This window comes from Cebidichthys violaceus, unplaced genomic scaffold (assembly GCF_023349555.1).
Source record: "Cebidichthys violaceus isolate CVI_PGR_0920_01 unplaced genomic scaffold, fCebVio1.0.p SCAF_9, whole genome shotgun sequence".
Lineage (NCBI taxonomy): Eukaryota > Metazoa > Chordata > Actinopteri > Perciformes > Stichaeidae > Cebidichthys > Cebidichthys violaceus.
This window is the reverse complement of record NW_027176975.1, coordinates 15517711-15537576: the sequence shown is the minus strand read 5'-3', so window position 1 is coordinate 15537576 and position 19866 is coordinate 15517711. Positions and strand designations below refer to the sequence as shown.

General features: G+C 42.2%; 1 protein-coding gene across 1 annotated transcript in view; it reads right to left on the bottom strand.

Annotated features, from left to right (window-relative positions):
* Positions 1-382: 382 nt before the first annotated feature.
* Positions 383-19866, bottom strand: part of pdlim2 (PDZ and LIM domain 2 (mystique)) — a 36356-nt gene continuing 16872 nt past the window's right edge. Inside the window, exons 7-10 of the mRNA XM_068704071.1 lie at positions 9278-9396; positions 3145-3293; positions 2355-2466; positions 383-1681 (exon numbers count right to left, since the gene is read on the bottom strand). Of these exons, the coding sequence (XP_068560172.1) occupies positions 1489-1681; positions 2355-2466; positions 3145-3293; positions 9278-9396 (573 nt within the window). The 3' untranslated portion in view covers positions 383-1488. The remainder of the gene's footprint in view (positions 1682-2354; positions 2467-3144; positions 3294-9277; positions 9397-19866) is intronic.

The window sequence follows — 19866 nt, the reverse complement described above, 5'->3', positions numbered from 1 at the left end:
ACAGTATTTATTGTCATGCATTGTAATTGGGGCATTTTCACAGCAGACATTTTGTCAAGTCACAGCAGGAGAAGCACAAATGTAACTAAAAACTTTGATAATGGCTGCACCCCACTCCAGCGCCCTGAGATCATTAATGTAATTAGTTACACCTGTGTTTTACTGCTAAGCACCAACAAAAGGTCAGCTGTGACAAAAAGGTCTATTCAACTTAAAAGACAGTTAAATGTGTCAAATATTTGCCACCCCTGTATGGCAAAGGGACAAAAAATAAGTTGATAAAAATACTTTGACAGGGCAGACATCACTACAAAGAAAAGAAGCAGTAAGGATGTAGTAAGACATGTACGCTTATGATTCCAACACAGTCATCGTCATTGAAGAAGCTTTAGGTTGTGCGATTTTATTAAGTGCCACAAGTAATGCGAACATTATAGTTTATCTCTGAGTACTGCTGTAACTGGACAGGTGTAGTATCAATTATTTTCACACTAAATGCCCTGTGCATACATTATGCATTTAAATGGTCTATATTATTGAATACAGTTCAATCACAAAAACATCAAAATATTTGTATATCTTCAATTCATTTATAGTCCCTCATAAGCAACAAAACAAGTCAGCAAATATGTATTTTTTTCATTATTTCTACTATAAATTCTGCTTACAAATGAAATAGAAAAACTCAAGGGCTTTTGGCCTGACTCTAGCACAAAACTCACAAACTCCTTTGCATCTGTAACAACTTGGACCCTGCTCTCTCTCTCATGCGCACACAGTCACACACAGTCACACACACACAGTCACACACAGACAGTCACACACACACACACACACACACACACACACACACACACACACACACACACACACACACACACACACACACACACACACACACACACACACACACACACACACACACACACACACACACACACACACACACACAGGTAAATCATGCAGAAGCCACCACACTTCTGCATGTGAAAGCATGCATCCATACACACCCACACAGCACTGTCTGCGTACAGTACATTATTTTAAATGGCATGCAGTGTAGGTGAGATTTTGGTCCCTTTGTGTCAGCAGGAGATTCAAATGATCATCCAGATCCTCAGAGAGCCAGTCCTGTTCAGTTTGTCTAAAGCGTTGGTGTTATGTAAATCTGGCTGTAGCACAATGTGATGTGGCTTGAGTCCATGGCAGCTGTGCATCATTACAGCCAAGAATAATCTAAAGAGACCGCGGAGGACGGGTCATATGAAAAACAAATCCCCAATGCTCATATAAGAAAGGCAAGAAAGTTAATCATAATATTGCAAAATATGGTTAAATGCGATCAGAAAAGAACATCCTCAGCCATTTCGTAGACTAGTGTCCACTTCCACGCCCCATCCCAAGGTCTATAAAGGAGTCAGATGGTGTGGAGCTTCTGAAGGACAAGCAGCACTCTACGTCCAGAGCGGGGCAGGTGTGGGATGGCACTCATTGGCGCGGGGACACGGTGGCTTGAGGGGGACTTTCTGGGCCCTGGTACCTCTCTTTGGCGTGCTTCTCACAGTACATCACATCTCCGACGCAAAAGTGACCTCTCATCTTGAGGTTGAGACCGCAATCTGCGCAGGTGTAGCACTCTGTATGGCGGAAGCGGTCGTCCGCGATGCGCACGGCCAGTGTGCTGTGGGAGAGTTGAAACACACAGGACTATCAGAAAACAGGGTGAAATGATTTGCCTCATTTTCAATGCAAATCAACTCGAGAGTTGCAAAGGTCAGCACTGATATACGTCACAGTTCAATTTGTATCTTCAAGGAAAAGTGACATGACACCACAGCAAAAATATTAGCATGTTCATGTTATACTGGCATTCATTCATTCATTCATTCATTTATATATATATATATATATATATATATATATATATATATATATATATATATATATATATATATATATATATATGAACACATCTTCATCTAACATCTGTATTGTGACACTTAAATTAAAGCAAAACATTTGATCCGTTTAGAAAGAAATAAAAACTGCCCCACTGGCAGATCGTCTTTTCTTGGTAAAATAAAGCTTAGTAATAAAGTCAATTACAAACACTCAAACGTGAGTAAAATATGACCTTAAGACTTGTTCCAGTACATTCAATAATTAGATGTAATAGTCATAATAACCGGTTGTTACTTTGGACACATTCCCCAAAAAAAAGAAAAAAAATACAACCACACACACACACTTAATATCACTCTCTCCATGCGGAACATCTTTTACTGCAGGGCAAATTATTTTAATAACTGACACATCTATGTTACTCCAGTGAACGTGTAACTGCAGGAACTTACACAATGCTGGTGCCGCATTTCTCACAGGTGTGGTTTTTTTTGACTCCTCCCACTGATGTGCTTTGTTTGGGGGTGTTAGGCGAAAGTTTCCCTGGGAACAGCAGAGCTGCCTCTGGAGTCAAAAACACACATGAACACATGAACAGAGCCACTAAGAGGGATGTTGTGACAGGCCTGCATCTCTTTTCATCGCATCAACACCTTGTTGGCCTTCACTGCCCTCTGTCAGCGGAGCTCGTTTGTGTTTCCCACTAGTCATCACAAGCTCATCACCCATGGGACACGCTCCATGAAATGGCTTTCCACACATTGGTCATTATCACGTCGTGAAAGAATGTTAGCGCTATCTGGATTTATTTGTCCCGACATTTATCAAAGCAGAGGGGTTTATCCTGCACAGGTGATGGCCATATGGCAACGATGCACTTTTAACAGGGATGATTTTAAAATGGAGGTGCTACCAAAACAGTAGGGGGATAATTTTATGTTGCATTTGAAAGAGGTCATTAAGATAAAGATCAGTCTAAATGTTAAAACAAGTTATGCAATCCTGGAAAACTCCTCCATGCAAACACATCCATGTACTTGTCATCTTGAGTCGGGCCCCACTGAACACAACATCATTTAACTTACTCACGTATTTTGCAGGATAAAAATTACAGATTATTTTAAATTCACAGATTATGCATGAGAATACTTGTGCAAATGATGAATATTGCATGGTAAATAGACGGTGATTGTTACTCTTTTCATTTGTGCACATTTGTTTGTAATGCCAAGTGTTGCTAACCTTTCTCGTCAGCCTCCAGGACCTCTTGCAGCATTTTAAAGGTGTTGGACTGACGAGGCGCCGTGCGGGACTCCTTATTCTCCTGAATCATCTTGTACACCTCCGACTCCCTGTCGAACTTCTGCATGGCAAAGTCGGAGTTTGAACTGCTGTAGATGGAAGAAATAAAAACGTAAATCACTGGCTGCAGGTTATCACGTTTACTAAAGTCATACCTCGACATCTTGGTGACGTGTTCAGCAGAAAATGCACATTTATGAAATACTTGGGAGTCTGGTTTCACTGAATCCAGAGGAAATGAAGGAAGAGGCAGCAGATGGTTTTGAGATGCTGACCTCCACGCATTAAGTCTAGATTGCACATTACAGGCAGGAGGCCAAACAGTGTCCAATCGTACATCATTCTCCCAACAGAACCCCGTCATGTCCCCTTACAAGAGGCACTGTTCCACTGAGAGTGAAAGCTACATAGAATGTGTGAAATCTTTGCAATAGAAGAGCAGTTCAATCTTTTCAGCAACCATCATTGTGTAAATGAATTAGAAAGTCCTACTGTATGCCTGACACAAGGCGTGATGGAGAATAACAGACATTGGCTATGTACCTTGCATTGATACTAAACAGCCACAAAATGACCTGTCAATGCACAGGAGGGGCAGGCGGCAAGAGGATGCTTTCACCTCAGAGTAAATGATGACAATTCATTAAGAAAAAAAAAGAAAAAAAAAAAAAGAACAGTGGCTCACTACAAGCAAATTCTTTATCCCTGGTCTGATTGAGAAGCAGTTATTTTTCACAGCTTCTCCAACCTCTATTGAAGAAACGCATGCATTCAAATCTGGACTGACAGATGATTCATTAGTAAAAAAACAGACACAAAGTATGTTGTCATGTCAGTGTATTTGTCTGGAGGGAGCTGGTGAGCGTTTGCTGTCAACAGGAACCAGTTGGCCCGGTCCACTAGCTGAGCCAGGTGTGGTTTGATGCCCGCCACCTGTAGCCAACCTGTCAGTCAACTTAGCCTGACCGACTCTCCCTCCTGTTGACTGACTGACTGACTGACTCTCTCACACTCACACTCTCTCTCTCACACACACACACACACACACACACACACACACACACACACACACACACACACACACACACACACACACACACACACACACACACACACACACACACACACACACACACACACACACACACACACACACACACACACACACACACACACACACTTTAACCGACAGCTCCGCTGTGAAGAATCTGCTCAGAGACAATGACCTCAATCTCCATCATGGAAACTGTTATTGTGACTCAATATGTAAACTTTTTGGAATCACTAAACTACAAGTTACATTGTTGTAAAATGACAAAATCAAGTAGTTTGACAGTGATGGATTTGCAACAAACAAGTTGTGTTGACTCTCTACTGTTGTTCACTGGATCTGAAATAAGTATATACAGTGGCTTGCAAAAGTATTCATACCCCTTGAACTTTTCCACATTGTCACATTACACGCCACAAACATAAATATATTTTATTGGAATTTTATGTGAAAGACCAACACAAAGTGTCACACAATTGTGAAGTACAAAGAAAATTATACATGATTTTAAATTTTTTTCACAAATAAAAAACTGAAAAGTGCAGTGTGCAAAAGTATTCAGCCCCCCTGAGTCAATACTTTGTGGAACCGCCTTTTGCTGCAATTACAGCTGCAAGTCTTTTGGGGTATGTCTCTACCAGCTTTGCACATCTAGAGACTGAGATTTTTGCCCATTCTTCTTTGCAAAACAGCTCAAGCTCAGTCAGATTAGATGGAGAGCATTTGTGAACGGCGGTTTTCAGATCTTGCCACAGATTCTCGATGGGATTTAGGTCTGAACTTTGACTGGGCCATTCTAACACATGAATATGTTTTGTTTTAAACCATTCCATTGTAGCCCTGGCTTTATGTTTAGGGTCGTTGTCCTGCTGGAAGGTGAACCTCCGCCCCAGTCTCAAGTCTTTTGCAGACTCCAACAGGTTTTCTTCCAAGATTGCCCTGTATTTGGCTCCATCCATCTTCCCATCAACTGACCAACTTCCCTGTCCCTGCTGAAGAGAAGCACCCCCAGAGCATAATGCTACCACCACCATGTTTGACAGTGGGGATGGTGTGTTCAGGGTGATGTGCAGTGTTAGGTCTCCGCCACACATAACGTTTTGCATTTAAGCCAAAAAGTTCAATTTTGGTCTCATCTGACCAGAGCACCTTCTTCCACATGTTTGCTGTGTCCCCCACATCGTTTCTGGCAAACTGCAAACGGGACTTCTTATGGTTTTCTTTTAACAATGGCTTTCTTCTTGCCACTCTTCCATAAAGGCCAGATTTGTGGAGTGCACGCCCAATAGTTGTCCTGTGGACAGATTCCCCCACCTGAGCTGTGGATCTCTGCAGTTCGTCCAGAGTCACCATGGGCCTCTTGGCTGCATCTCTTGTCAGTGCTCTCCTTGTTCGGCCTGTAAGTTTAGGTGGACGGCCGTGTCTTGGTAGGTTTGCAGTTGTGCCATACTCTTTCCATTTCCGGATAATGGATTGAACAGTGCTCCGTGAGATGTTCAAAGCTTGGGAAATCTTTTTATAGCCTAACCCTGCTTTAAACTTCTCCACAACTTTATCTCTGACCTGTCTGGTGTGTTCTTTGGACTTCATGGTCCTGTTTGCTCCCCAATATTCTCTTAACAAACCTCTGAGGCCGTCACAGAACAGCTGTATTTGTACTAAGATTAGATTACACACAGGTGGACTCTATTTAGTCATTAGGTCAACATTCAATCATTCAGCAGTCATCAGGCAACTTCTGAAGGCAATTGGTTGCACTCAGAGAAAAGGGGGCTGAATAATTTTGCACACTGCACTTTTCAGTTTTTTATTTGTGAAATTTTTTTTAAATCATGTATAATTTTCTTTGTACTTCACAATTGTGTGACACTTTGTGTTGGTCTTTCACATAAAATTCCAATAAAATATATTTATGTTTGTGGTGTGTAATGTGACAAAATGTGGAAAAGTTCAAGGGGTATGAATACTTTTGCAAGCCACTGTAAGCTTTAGTTTGGGCGAACAGGGTAGGAATAGTAGTGCTTTTTACACTATCAACAACTGTACTGGAATAAGTCATGTGACAAATCAACAAGTCACATCACATTTGGTTTTAAGGCCTTTGAAGTATATGGTATTTATGAACCGCAGACATCAGCAAATACTTGGTATCTTCTCTGGTGATACTGCCAGGTTTGTGCTGCTGCAATCTTCACTTCTCTCTTGTTTCAGGCTTTTGACTTCAGTCTGTCAAACACATGCTCAGTTGGATTAAGGTCAGATGACAGACTTGGCCATTCAAGAACATTTAACTGGCCAGAGAAAAGAAAACTCCCTGGATGCTTTGGTTTCATGTTTAGGATCACTGTCCTGCTGCATTGTCCTGTCAAATTGGGGACTATGCATGAAAAGGGACGCTTATAGCTGAAAGTCAGCACTTTGACCCTTATAGTGAAAAAAACCAGTGTCACTGTCCATATAATTATGTACCTCTCTTGTACATGTAACATTCATGTTGCATATAAAACAACATCTCACATGTTCATAGTGGTTCATAAGCTTCATGCTTGGCTGTGTACATGTATTCTTCCTGCCTGCATTTCAGCTTCTTACTGCTAAAGGAACAGAGCTGAAAGGGGAGATGGCAAACAGACAAACATGTGACCGAGGTAAACGCTCAGACCCTTTCGTCTGAATCACAGAACATGGTTCAAATTGAAAACAGACCTCTAAAGCACACCCTCCAAGTTCTCCACATGCTCAGCAGCTCCACCCTCAGCAATCCATTTCCATTTTCGCCTCGCTCACCATCCCTTTTGAAATTTCAATCTCAAAATAAATGGAAAGTCAAGGTCAAACGGGAGGAAAACAAACAGCAGAGGTGAGGGTGAGAGGGGACGGCATGCATCTGAACAAGCAGTCGGGTGCACAAGGATTTGCAGTGGAAGCATTTGCAAAAAGTATCATGTATCGGTAGGTCATCTGAGAATTGTGCGTTCAAATGATGTAACATCTACACAATGTAGATGAATGTGCTGCTGGTTTCCATGCACAGACTTGGCACAGAGCTGCAATGATAAAGATCTAGTCATAGCACATGAGCATAGCCAGAGCATAGCCAAAACATACAACATCACAACCACAACTAAATTCCAACCACATTTCTCAAACAACTAAACCACAGTCGGTACATCCTGACAAAAGAAATCCAAAAGTCAAAACTCAAAAATGACAAGACTCACCTCAAACTGAAAGACAGCGGGAACAAAGACAGATAGCGAATCTATTCTTTCCAGTAACTGTCCCTGTATTTCAATGATGTAGCAACTCGGAACATACAAGAGAAGAATCAATATTAGATGCCGAACACATCTCTATCTTAACCAGACGGGACAGAAAAACAAGATTCTAACTGAAAGGTGTGCCTCTGGGCTGAAACTCATTGGACATGCGACATGAAGGGGTGGGTAAATGGGTGTCACTGAGTCTGTGATTGGCTGGGGAGGAGCTGGGAGAGGCTTGGCGTGCAGGCCGGGGGCTCCAGACTAGGGGCCAATCAGGGGGAGAAGTAAAAAAAATCTAATTTTTTGGGGAATATGGGGTGTTTGGATTATGACTGCAGTCGCTGACACGTCCCATCACTAGCTGTGGTTACCCAAGGGGGAACTGGGGCCAAAGTCAACCATCCTTCACTGTGAAAACACAGGCACCAGGCTCTCCAGCAGAGGGAGTGGACCACAGAGGATTGTGTGTGAGGCTAAAAGAAGATTTTCATTTCTGCTGAGACAAAAAGCTTTGGAGAGTGTGAGAGTGAATCGAAAAAAAGTTCAGAGGGCAGCACCTGCACACTATGAACTGTCAAATTACAGCTGCATCACCTCATCAGAGGGGGCGAAGCAGGAAAAAGGAAACTGTAGTGCAGGTGGTGGACACAATATAATGTTTCCCAAAGGCTGAAAGTTTGTTGTTGTCGACTCAGAGTGCAGCTGCAAACAGCTCGAAGCACCAACGGTCAGCTGCAACACAGCAGTGATTTCAAAAGCTGACTCACAATTGTGCACTAAATGAATGCGTTGTGTTGACTGACTTATCCATCCATTTGCATTTTCAACTGACTTTCCACACAGACCTTTTGAAATGAAGAAAAATAGTTACAAATATACAAAGGAATGTTTCCAGAAGAGGTTTGCTACCAGCTGAAGTCCAAATATGGGTAAAACTGCAATATCATTACCAGTGAAATAACCTCATGTAATCCAACACAATATCCCTGCAAAAAAATACTTTTGTCAGGCTTACGTGACCATTTTATGTTGAAACAGTGAGAGAGCTGTTAACTCAACCATACTGTAAGTGTATGTAGATACCATTGTGTTAATATTGTGTAAAACAATTCAGAAGTAAATACAGCCTCAGACATTAACTAAATGCATTTTCTTTACAAAGGCAGTTATTACTGCTAGTACTAGCTCATAGTGAACGCTTCTCTTATCGTTTTTTCCCTTTCTGTATGAAATGACTATTGGCAAGAAACAGGAAATGTTGATTTGTAGGCTTGAATCTGTGGGTGTAACCCCTTCTGGCCTATAGATGGCACTGAATTACTGCCTGTACAATGTACACACTGTTAGATAGGACACCATCCTGCTACTGTAAATATGTGGAAGCTTTACACTTCTGAAGAGTGACTATAGTTGTATGGGCTAAAATGGAGACAAATATGTAGGTAGTTCTGCATGTTGTGTATTCTGTGGACTATAAAAACATCTGGTTGTTCGTATTCAAGCATATAATTAAAGTACAATGTGTCTTTTTTCCCCCCAATATTCCAATAGTTGCAGTACAAGCAATGACTGATTTGGAATAGCTACTGTATATCTGGTGAAATTTGCAATATCATATTTCAACTTTATGATTCACTGCAACAAAAGATGAAATTTAAAGATTAGAGGTGTGTATCCATAGCAGACTGCAGTCAGTTTTGCGGTGAACTATGGTGTTTCCATCATGTTTTATTGGTGTAAAATTGGGAGTGGTCTTTACCTGCGACGAGGGGACATGGGTACGTCCTGATCAATGGGGCTCTGGGGTGAGTAGCGTCCTGGTGGGGTCGGGGTTCTGCTGGACACAGAATTGTTCCTGTAGTCTGAAGAGGAGAACTCCTGTGGAGGAAGAGGAAAGCGTCAACGCAAGAAAGAGGTTGTGAGTGAGCATGAAAGCCAACCGACATGCAGCAGCTGAAATCAAGTTTGCACTTCAGAGTTGAGGAATCTATTGAGACAGTGTGTAAGTGCTTAGACCATGATGCAACGTTACTGTAAAAGAAAAGTTACAATAAGAGCTACAGTATGTTCAGTGGAGAGGCAGGAATTCACCAGCAGTATTTCTGGATCGCTGCTCCTCCAAGCAGCGTATTGGCACTGAACAAATGTAGCGTCCTTGTTTCAGTAAGCGCTAAATCTGAGGGGGACCGCACTGTATGACAAGTCGGAATAAAACAAATTCTGACATACTATCTCGTTGGATATATTTTGTCAGTAGACTAAAATCAGCTCCAGATGAAGAAACACTACATACAGAACACCACAGATTCTTTACTTCATCGTCATCGATGATTTGACTGAAACCTGGAGAAGTTCTTTCAGTGTAGAATAAACAATAGACTTTGTCATTGTTTGATTGTATGTGATGCCCTGTGCTCTCAAAGTTCCTATTGCATGAGTCACGCCCAACATTCCTCTACTGCAGTCTGATCAGTCTCAACAGTCACAGCGACCCACATCATTTTGGTTTTCTTTCTTGATTACCATTTATATCAGAGCTGTGCTTCAGCACCTCAGCTGATAGATTGTGTGGCAACAGATGTTTGGCTCTGAATTAGTGAGCTCCAGAGTTAGTCTGATGGGAAAGACAGAGCCAGCATGTACTTCAATGGCTTCCAGATGTTGTGCAAATCTCATAATTATTCATGATAGTTATAAACACTGTCCATCACCACAAAATGAGGGGAGACATTCCACACAGCCAGAACCTCTTTAAGCCAAACTGAACACTTACAGTACTGTACAAACAATAGTGTAATTCAGGAAGGAAAGTCTTAGTTATTAAGTGAGTGTTTGACTCTTGACAGAAGAGGGCGCTGCACACCTATTGTACACAAGAAGCTCATAAACTATGGTCTCAGCATTTGTGCCAATGCCATTTTTTTATTGGAGCCGTTCTTAGCAAAATCCAAAGGCAGGATACACAGTTACAACACTGCGGGCAAAGGTTGATCTATTCAAGTTAAATTAAGTCATAAGAGTGCAGGAGTGAGCAACTAGTGAAAGTGACCTCCGGCACATGTTCACACTAAACACTCAGCACACCTGGACTAAGACTGCACAGCACATAACTCAACCCAGACACTTTTACTGTCAGGAATTCCAACAAACTAATTGTTTTAAACCACAACACTGTCTGGCATCTAATCATGTCCACCTGTAATACTGACCACTTACTGATCACAGAAAGTGCACTGCTGCAATATTCAATCTAACAAAAGGACTTTAAAAAAAAAAGGAAGTCTCCAAACATTTTAACAACTCCCAGTTTGCTGGGAAACAAAGCTCTTAGTTTATTTCAGGTCTGTGCACAGTCCAGGAAAACATTGAGTTTGAATCAAGCAGCCCACAGACAGCTCAAGGAGTACAGCTTTCACAATTGGGCTCACTGAGTTTTTCTTCCTCAACCGTCACCAGCTGGCATCGGTGTTACACAGGCTCCATCCAAGGGAGAAGCGTCTCCACCCAGGTCTTTCAACTGGTAGATGTCTGAGACTCAAGTTTGAGGTGATGCTGGAGCTCCACGCAGACACAGTGGCACTGATGGGGTCAAAGATTTGCGTTTCCAATGCAAGCACCCGCTTCCAATTCAGAAACTCTTTGAACAATGTCTCTGTTCTCAATTGAGTCCAATTTTCCTCTTCTTTTTCCTTAGTGAGTGGGCAGATTAGTGGTGCGTGCCAGGAAGCCTTTACCAGAAATTATCATTGGGACGTCTCCCTGTGATTCCTCCCAGGATAAACCCAGTATAATAACCACAGGCTCATAAGATCACATATTCTTTATCATCAAAGTACAAGAATAGATACATCCATGTCCTCTCCTGCTGTGAACCAATCTCACGGGCATATACCCGATAGACATACATGCTTTAGGTATTATTTCAGGAAGACCTAGTGAAGCCACACAGTATGTGCAGATGAATCCATAGTAATGCAAACCAAGCCTTTGTTATACAAGTGTCTGGCTACTGAATGTAGATCTTCATGCTCTCCAACAGCAGAAGAATTACGGATAAAATCACAACTCTGATCTATGAGACTCAAGAGGAATGCAATGAAGTAAAGAAAAACAAAAGGGAGGAGGGAGAGAGAAACAAGCGCTCCACTGTGACAGCAAGAATGCAGCAGTGATTGAGCTTGACCTTAGTAAGTTCAAAAAAAAACTTTGTCAGCACCACCAGAGCAGTTCCTCCATCACCATCATCCACTCTACAGTCTACGAAGCCAGCCTTTTATAGCAGTAACATATCATGCTGGTAATGGCCTTAAACAGGGCTCCCCAAAACATCTTTGTTCTAAAATCATCACTGTTCCATTGGAAGCCATCGGACCATTACACACAGCTGATCTCAGAGCTACAATGCAGAATACACTTAGTTAACTGCACCACGTCCCATCCATAAACAAAGTTGGAAGGTAGCACGCAGGGGGGGTCAAGGGTAGCCCATTATATTTGTCTTGGATGGGGGTGTGTTTTAGAGATGGGACAGACCACTGAAGAAAATCAGCCAATTCTTCCTGGTTCCTCTGGCTGGCAAGAGGAGGAGTCTCGGATTAAAGCTGCGCTGAACTGTATTCAGGAGCTCACAGTTCACATACACAGGATCATTAGGACAAGTCAATGGTATGCTGTGCTGGTCTTGAGCTGCATAAACAATAACATATCAAACTTAAAAGTCTGCCACTTTAAGTGTTGCACTTTACACTCACACCTCATTTTATTAGGCTCAATCAGCTTCTTTTCCAAATTTTAACTTTGATTATTGCTTATTTAGTGAGAGGAATGCTTCAAATATAATACCAAGTTTTCAGAGGATTTAATGTTGAAATCTCTAACTTTCTGCAGGATGCGTACGGCAAGACATCTGCAGCAAAGATGGCAGACAAGTTGTGGAAGGTTGTGTTGAAACCTGCTGTTTATTTGAACTATCCATCTATCCATTGTGTGTAACTGCTTTATTCCTGGAAGGGGCAAGAGGGCTGAAACCTATTCCAGCATGCATTGAGAGAGAAACAGGGTACGCCATGGATGTATAAAGAGAACTGGATACAGCGCTCATTCCTATGCAAGTTGCTCACTGGCCCATGAAGCCAAAATGACTTTACTGACAATGATAAAATTACCCAGATCTTTCCCAAAACTTCCACATCTATGGGTCCATAGAGCAAGCGCACTAGCGTTTCCTTTAACCCCGCCTCCCAGCTGCTCCATCTCCTTCACATGAACAGAGGGAAGAGAATGACTCTGGATTTTGGCTATTAGGACCTAATGACAACTTTTAGGACCTAATGATTTAAATAAAGGCTTTTAATAGTTTGTTCTGGGAAACTGTTCTGACTTGAGTTTCAGACATCTGTTTTTTAAATTTATGTAAAAAAGTTGTTTGAACCCAATGGCGTCATGTGAAGGACAAGAAAGGTGTAATTTCATAGTTGGGCCCCTATAGAAATTGGCTTCAAATTCCTACACTTCCTGGGTGCTTGAGATCAATGTCAAACTGTAACAATCTGGTTTAGCTTGATTTCTACATATGAAAATCCAAACGTGTGCTTTCCTTGTTCTGAACGTATTTTTTCAGTATCGTCAACCAAGACAGGTGTGACCTGACGAGTCATAGCAAGCCACATTTCTTAAACAAGAAATAAAGGGAGTCTCCAATCACATTAGTTGTGTCAATTTGTTTGATTTACATCGCTTTAACAATCTGTTTATCAGTGATTTACTATACATGTATTATATTGTGTTTTTATAACCAATTTTTTAAAATGTTCTCTGTTGCTCTAAAAAGCATTTGTGGATGACTCATCCTAAATATCATGATATGATTTAAGTAAATGACTGATCAAGTCTGACTGGCTTAAGTGCAGGAAAAAGGCTCGGTATTGGAGGGAAAATGGCGGTTAAACTGTCAAAAACGCAAGCCAATCACTCAATCACAGGAACAAGCCTCTGGTTCATTGGCCACTTCAAGACACAAACAAACAAGAGATGGTGAAGAGAAGTGAGGGCAGCTGTTTCATATCAAAGCCCATAGGAGACGTTGGGGACAGTGCCAGTGGAGGAGCCTTCAGACTGGCTCCAAGCAAGCCACTCTGCATCATCGTCATTACCACCCTGCATCTTCAATTACAGGGCACAGGCCAGCAGCGCACAGGGCCGATGCCTTGGGGAGCCATTATTTTGGGAAGCTTGATGCTGCTGTAAGAAAGTGCCATAACTGCTCATTCACCGTCTCCACCACAGACATGACTGCTGCACTACAATGAGGCGGGGGACAGCAGACATCCTGGGCTGGGTATTAATCAGGGCTGTGTACAGTGTTTCCTATCCAGCAGTGTGCATTGGTGGAGGTCCTGAGCAAAGACCTGAGGCTGACTGTAACCTACTCGTTATCCATTGTCACTGATGGACCCTGCCTTGTAATTATGTCTAAGTGATGGTGCATCACTGTGTCCATGTTCTGTAACAAATAAAACATGATTGTTCTATATCAAAAATCATGTCATTAACATTCTTCAGCTTTTTTTATTGCCTTATTGCAGCTGCTTTACGTAAGGCCTCAGACTAAATAATAAGACACAACAAGACAAGAGGACTTAGTACAACTCCTATAGAGGCTGCTTCAAGTCATGAGCCCAAGTCCTCTATTTTACATGCGTGTTTTCAAGTCCAACATTTAATATACGGAGGATGTATATAGAGGATCTAGTTTTCTAACCTTAGGGCATGCTTAGTTTACCTTTTTTTTAAAATAGGGATGTAATATACAGTACCCAGTCCATACAGCACATTGAGTAAGCGTTAGAAGTCAAGCTCAATCTTCTCAATCCTCTATAATGCTTCATACATAGAAATACTTGGCCCTGGCTTACACTGCAGCATTCAATAACATGGAATAAAATGACAGATCTTCGTGATGCCAGTGCTAATACCTCCCCCTCGCTCCATTCGTTCGCCATGGCCACACACCATCAGACCGCTCCAGATATAAACCATATGTACAAGATTAGAGGCCAAATGAGCAGCAGAGAGATGAAGACAACAGGATGACTGCGACAGAGTATACAGTAATTCACTCTGAAAACTAAATAAAAACACACATTGAAGAGTTTACAAGTGGAAGTTAGACGAAATATTTGGCAAAAACAATTAGGTCAAATATCAGGTTTTTCTGAACTGTAATGTCTATGATTCCTGCAGCTCAGCACATGATAAATATGGATGAACCTGATTGTGTGTGAATTTTAATAGCACAGTGAGATTTCTGAGAGAAGCCAAAGCAGTCTCATGTGATCATAGCGTAGGTGGACACCCACCCACCCACCCACCCACCCACCCACACACCCACACACGAGTGTGCGTTTATTTATCCACAAAAGGGTCCTACAAGCAACACATTTTTCATCCCCATTAAATTCTCCACAAGGCTCCAACCGGAGCAGCATATCAAGCTCATTAGACATCTGGAGTTCATTAGGGTTGAACTGAAATTGTTGTAATTCGTGGTAGTTTTAATTTATAGTCACCAGGATGCTTCTTCTCAGTTGTATAAAGCAAAAAAGGGTTGTAACATTCAAAAGAAGCTGAATTTAAACTAAGTGTGCTGATCAAAACAGTCATAATAAGTTAGGAGGTCAAGATATGATGCCACTTTCAACAGGTCGTCAGTGACAATCCTTCCATAAAAGGCGATTGAGCTCTAATGGTTAGTGAACCTGACAGCATAACAACTGCAGTAATTAGACAGAAACCACCTGGTATGTCTCACTCTGGTTTCAGAAGTACAGTAATTCTACTGTGTAACATAGTGCTAGGACTTAAAATGCAATACAATATGATGGAGTGCAGCCTAATACTCATTTCTACAGGAATTTCAGTGAATGGCTAAAACATAAATCTAAAATGTCAGCAAGACATGCACTTATGGGTTCTCAGTGTAGTATAATTATTCTTCAGTGTCATTTTACCAGCTTAACAACTATGATTTATGACCAGCATGCAGCGTTAGAAACCATTACCCTAAAATGTAGGTGTTGTCCTGTGTATAACAAAGGGGATATACAGTTTGCTGACATGTCTGTTTTTCCTGGCATGAACACACTGACGGGCAGTTATACATGTCGTTTCCTTGACAACTTTTGGAATGTTGACATACCGTTTAACCACCTTCGTAACCAGCACAAACTAGTAAAAAGGCCCATCTCTCCCGGCCAACATTTCCCTATAAAACTTGCAGGGCTTAGTGTCCCCATGAGTGCACCCAGGGGCCTGAAAAAGCTCAGGGAATCCAAAGTGCAAAGTTTGCTTTTCCACTCCAGGGCAAAGAAAAACAGGGCAAGCTGATCAATCAGTGGGGTTGAGGAGAGGCATGCCGCCCGTGCAGTGGCCACAATGGACCCCGAGCTTAACGGCTACGAGTCCATGTGAAAAGGCCTCACACTGTCCAGTCACAGAGCTCACTGTGCAGAGAGGAAGAAAAAGAAAACATCGCTCTACTGTGACCACGGCCAGCACCGCTCCCCTGACACTGGCTTGGCACAGCACCGGCCTGCCAAACCAAACAACAGCCCGACTCATGTCAGACCTGGAATGGTACATCATTCCAAGCAATCATCGTCAAGGAGGCGATATGCACATCTGTATTTAAGGTGGGAGGAGAAGCCACTCAACAGCACCTCACCATTTATCGCCAGTCTCTAGTCCTGAAGATAAAGACTTTCTAATAAATTCAATCCTTAACCAACAGTGCGTGCGTTATAATTTTTTTACATTTTGACTAAAACTAAAAACATAAACTTAGCTCTATTCCTACATGCCAAGTCTTTATTTCTGCTCCAAAGGGATGACCGCAGCTTTGCACTCCAGTCCACCACAACCTCCAGAATAGAGCAGGACAAAGTCAGCCGCTGGCATGCAGGCTGCAAGGAGAATAGTGGACAGAGTAATGTATGGGATAGAGGATGTGTGGAAGGATACTTACCCTGCCCTCTCTGGATAAAGAGATTGGTGACACATGTCACACAGCCAAGGCCACTCCACCCAATTTAGCATAAAGAGGAAAGGTTTGGTCTGCACGGGTGTCACCCTGCATGAGCTGGCCATCCCACACTAGGAGTGATATTTATAAAGAAACCACCCTATGCCAGCACAGGATCAGGCAGCCCACTAAGGCAACCCTCAGGAACCTCAAAGAGCAGCAACTGCAAACCCAGACATGGAGCCTGGTCCTAATGGCCCAGCGACGGGTCATGTCTCATGAAAAGCAGTCTGGTTTTGGCTCTGCTAATCGCAACGGAGATCCCGTTGTGGTCATTCCTTGATGATATAAACAGATGCTCTGAATCATGACGGTGGCGGCTAGTTCAGATACAATCTCATGCCCGGCTTGCAGGAATCTAGGATGCCCTGGCTCTTTTTGTGAGGTAGTAGATATTAAAGTCCAGTCCCATCATGGCATGACAAAACAGAACTACAAGTACCAACTAATAATGTGCATCAATGCCACTTTAGAATCAACAATGGAATGAACTACCTTATTCCTACAGGGGTTTCCAGCACACGTCTATAACAATGCATTTTATATCTCTGCAGTTTTCTTTGCATTTGTCTTTCCTCTTAAGGTGGTCAAAGGTCAGGGTACGCTGAATGATTGCTTCCTGTAACAAGGACTTGGACCCACACCTTTTGATTAAAAGGTCCCTTTCCTTATTCAACAAACTACCCTTTAGAGCTCTTGAACAATATGCACTGTATACATTTCCTGAAAAACATTCATTCAAGTGGCCAATTGTCTACAGTATGGGAAATGTAAAGGTCATTACAGACATTCTTGCCATGAGGGGAAATTGTTTTACAGCCACGTTTAAAAAGGTAATGACAAATGCAGACATTGGACACACCAACCACAAACAAGAATCTAAATTCATCCACAGACACTACACATGCATGGTCAAGTAAAATATGGAGAAAATGCCAAAATTCTTCAATGAAGCACATTCAAATGAAGTGCTTTTGTATATGAAAGACATGAAGTGCAGAGATCATTTTTAACCAAGCAATTCAAATGTTATCAGCAACACACAGAGCACGTGTGACAATATGAAGACAGTGTGGACTCCATGATGAGGCACAAAGTACATTGCTATGTTTGAGCAGAACGGTATGATGGCTTAAGTACAGTTTGGGAATGTCTCATCAGGTTTCCTGGTGTCCACCCCGCTTTGCCCCAAACCCCGTCTCTTCCAGCTCCCATCACACAACGACAGGCCTTGTGACGCGAGGGAAAAAGCAGCACCAGCCTTCCACAGCTTCTGCCATCACAGCCACTATTGTACACAGGCTTTTTCTCAGGACATCCAACACCCTGGAAAATGATGGATCCTGTTGCGCATCCCACTCTCAGGGAGCCAAAACAAGGGTGGAAAAGCCTTTTAGGAGCTTTTTCTGAGGGGCTGATCACCTGATACAGCAGCACTCCGCACCTCTCAGGCAGGACAGAGGCCCTTGTCATGGAGGCTCCACATCTTAGCGCTCACTGGGCTGCTGTGTTCCTGCCAGCCCAAGCAGCATAATGCACCATGTACTCATGGCAGACCTCTTCCCAGCCATTTCCCCACGAGAAGCTCTGAAAGAACTCCACTCACTAATCACAGCACTGCTGCGGGAGGCTCGTCACCACTTTAAAAACCAGGGTAGACATCCCTTGGAGGATGGGGGTCAGCCAAAACCCCAAAATCTCATCCACTAGGCTGGATGATGGTACACTGAGGCTGTCAGGCACAGACGGCAGAGCAAGCAATCTAAGTCAGCTTTAAGACCAGAAAAAGTAGGAAAGGGTGGACAAAGCAGTGATTAAACATCTCAAATTGCAGTCTCCTCAAAACATGTAGTTTGATATTAATTCAAACATACTGAATGAACAGTTTAAAAAAAAGAAGTCAAAAAAGGCTACGTTGATATTGGAGAAGAGGGAGATAGAAGGAATGTAACGTCTCCCAGAGGATACAAGACGATACTGATCCCAACATCAGGAAAATTAGACAAAATGGTAAATATAAAAATGGTAAGCAGAATGGGAGAACGGGTGACTCCATAAATACCACAAACATGCGAGGCCGTCACGGACGGACGGCTATGACAGGAGAGCGTTCATTCTTAAGGACTCACAGATGGAGCCCTCAGCCACAACACAGCTCCTGATGTGTTTTTTGGTAGGCCAATACGGAAGTTTGCTCCACCATGGCTTGCTGCCGCGGCCTCTAGAACTCCACAGAGGATTTTTTTAATGTGGTTTTGGATTGATGTTGAAAACATCAGCATCTGTATACAACAGAGGCTTAAAAGGCCTTCAATGAGAAATAATCCACTGATAAACCTAAAATAAAATATCAGTAAGCCAAGTTGAGCATGAGCACCTGAACTATTAAGACTTTAAGACCATATGGGCAAAAGAACCAGTGTTAACAAATAGTCTCTGCAGTTCAAACAGAGACTTTCTAAAACACTTTTAGCTACATTGAAGCACTGAATTATCGCCCTGAGGTTGTATGCCTTGGCCAACCAGTCAAGTTGCAGTTTACGTTCACGTATGTCCAAAATGTCATCTATTCATTATATTGTCCTATTAGACATTTGTATAAATTTGTCATGATTTCTTGATTTATGGCCATAAACGTGTTTTGTGAGATCACAGTGACCTTTGACCACTAAATAGTAAATCAGTGCAACCTTGAGTGGAAGTGAACATTTGTGCCAAATTTAAAGAAATTTGAGATATTGGGTTCATGAGAATGGACCAGATGTGGTTAGGAACAACCCGAAAACATAATGCATAATGGCTGTCGCCCTCATAGTAAAGGTCAAAAATTGAAGCAACAGAAGCTGAGGTATCCTGACCTATAGTTCCTATTCTGGGTCCAGCTCCAAAAACAATGAATCCTATATTTCCTATAATGCAACTCAACTCCTTTGTGGAACCCTCTTTGCCTGCTCATGTTTATTAAACTCAACCCCCAAGTTTGTAACATAGACTTCTGTTGAGTTTGAAGGCTTAAGCCTGATGACATCAGACTTTAAAAAGCTCGCTACAGAGCCACACAGAATACTATACAACCGTTTCCGCAGGCTGAGTAGTACACTTTGTGACAAGTATACTGATTTACATGTGTAATATCGGTGTAGTTCCCCTTTAAAAGCTCCAAAACAACTGGAATTTCAAATGGTTTATATATAATAATTACTTTTCAGTCAAGGCGATCCATGGCACAGTAAAGTCCAGCCGTCCAAATGAACATCATATATCACACT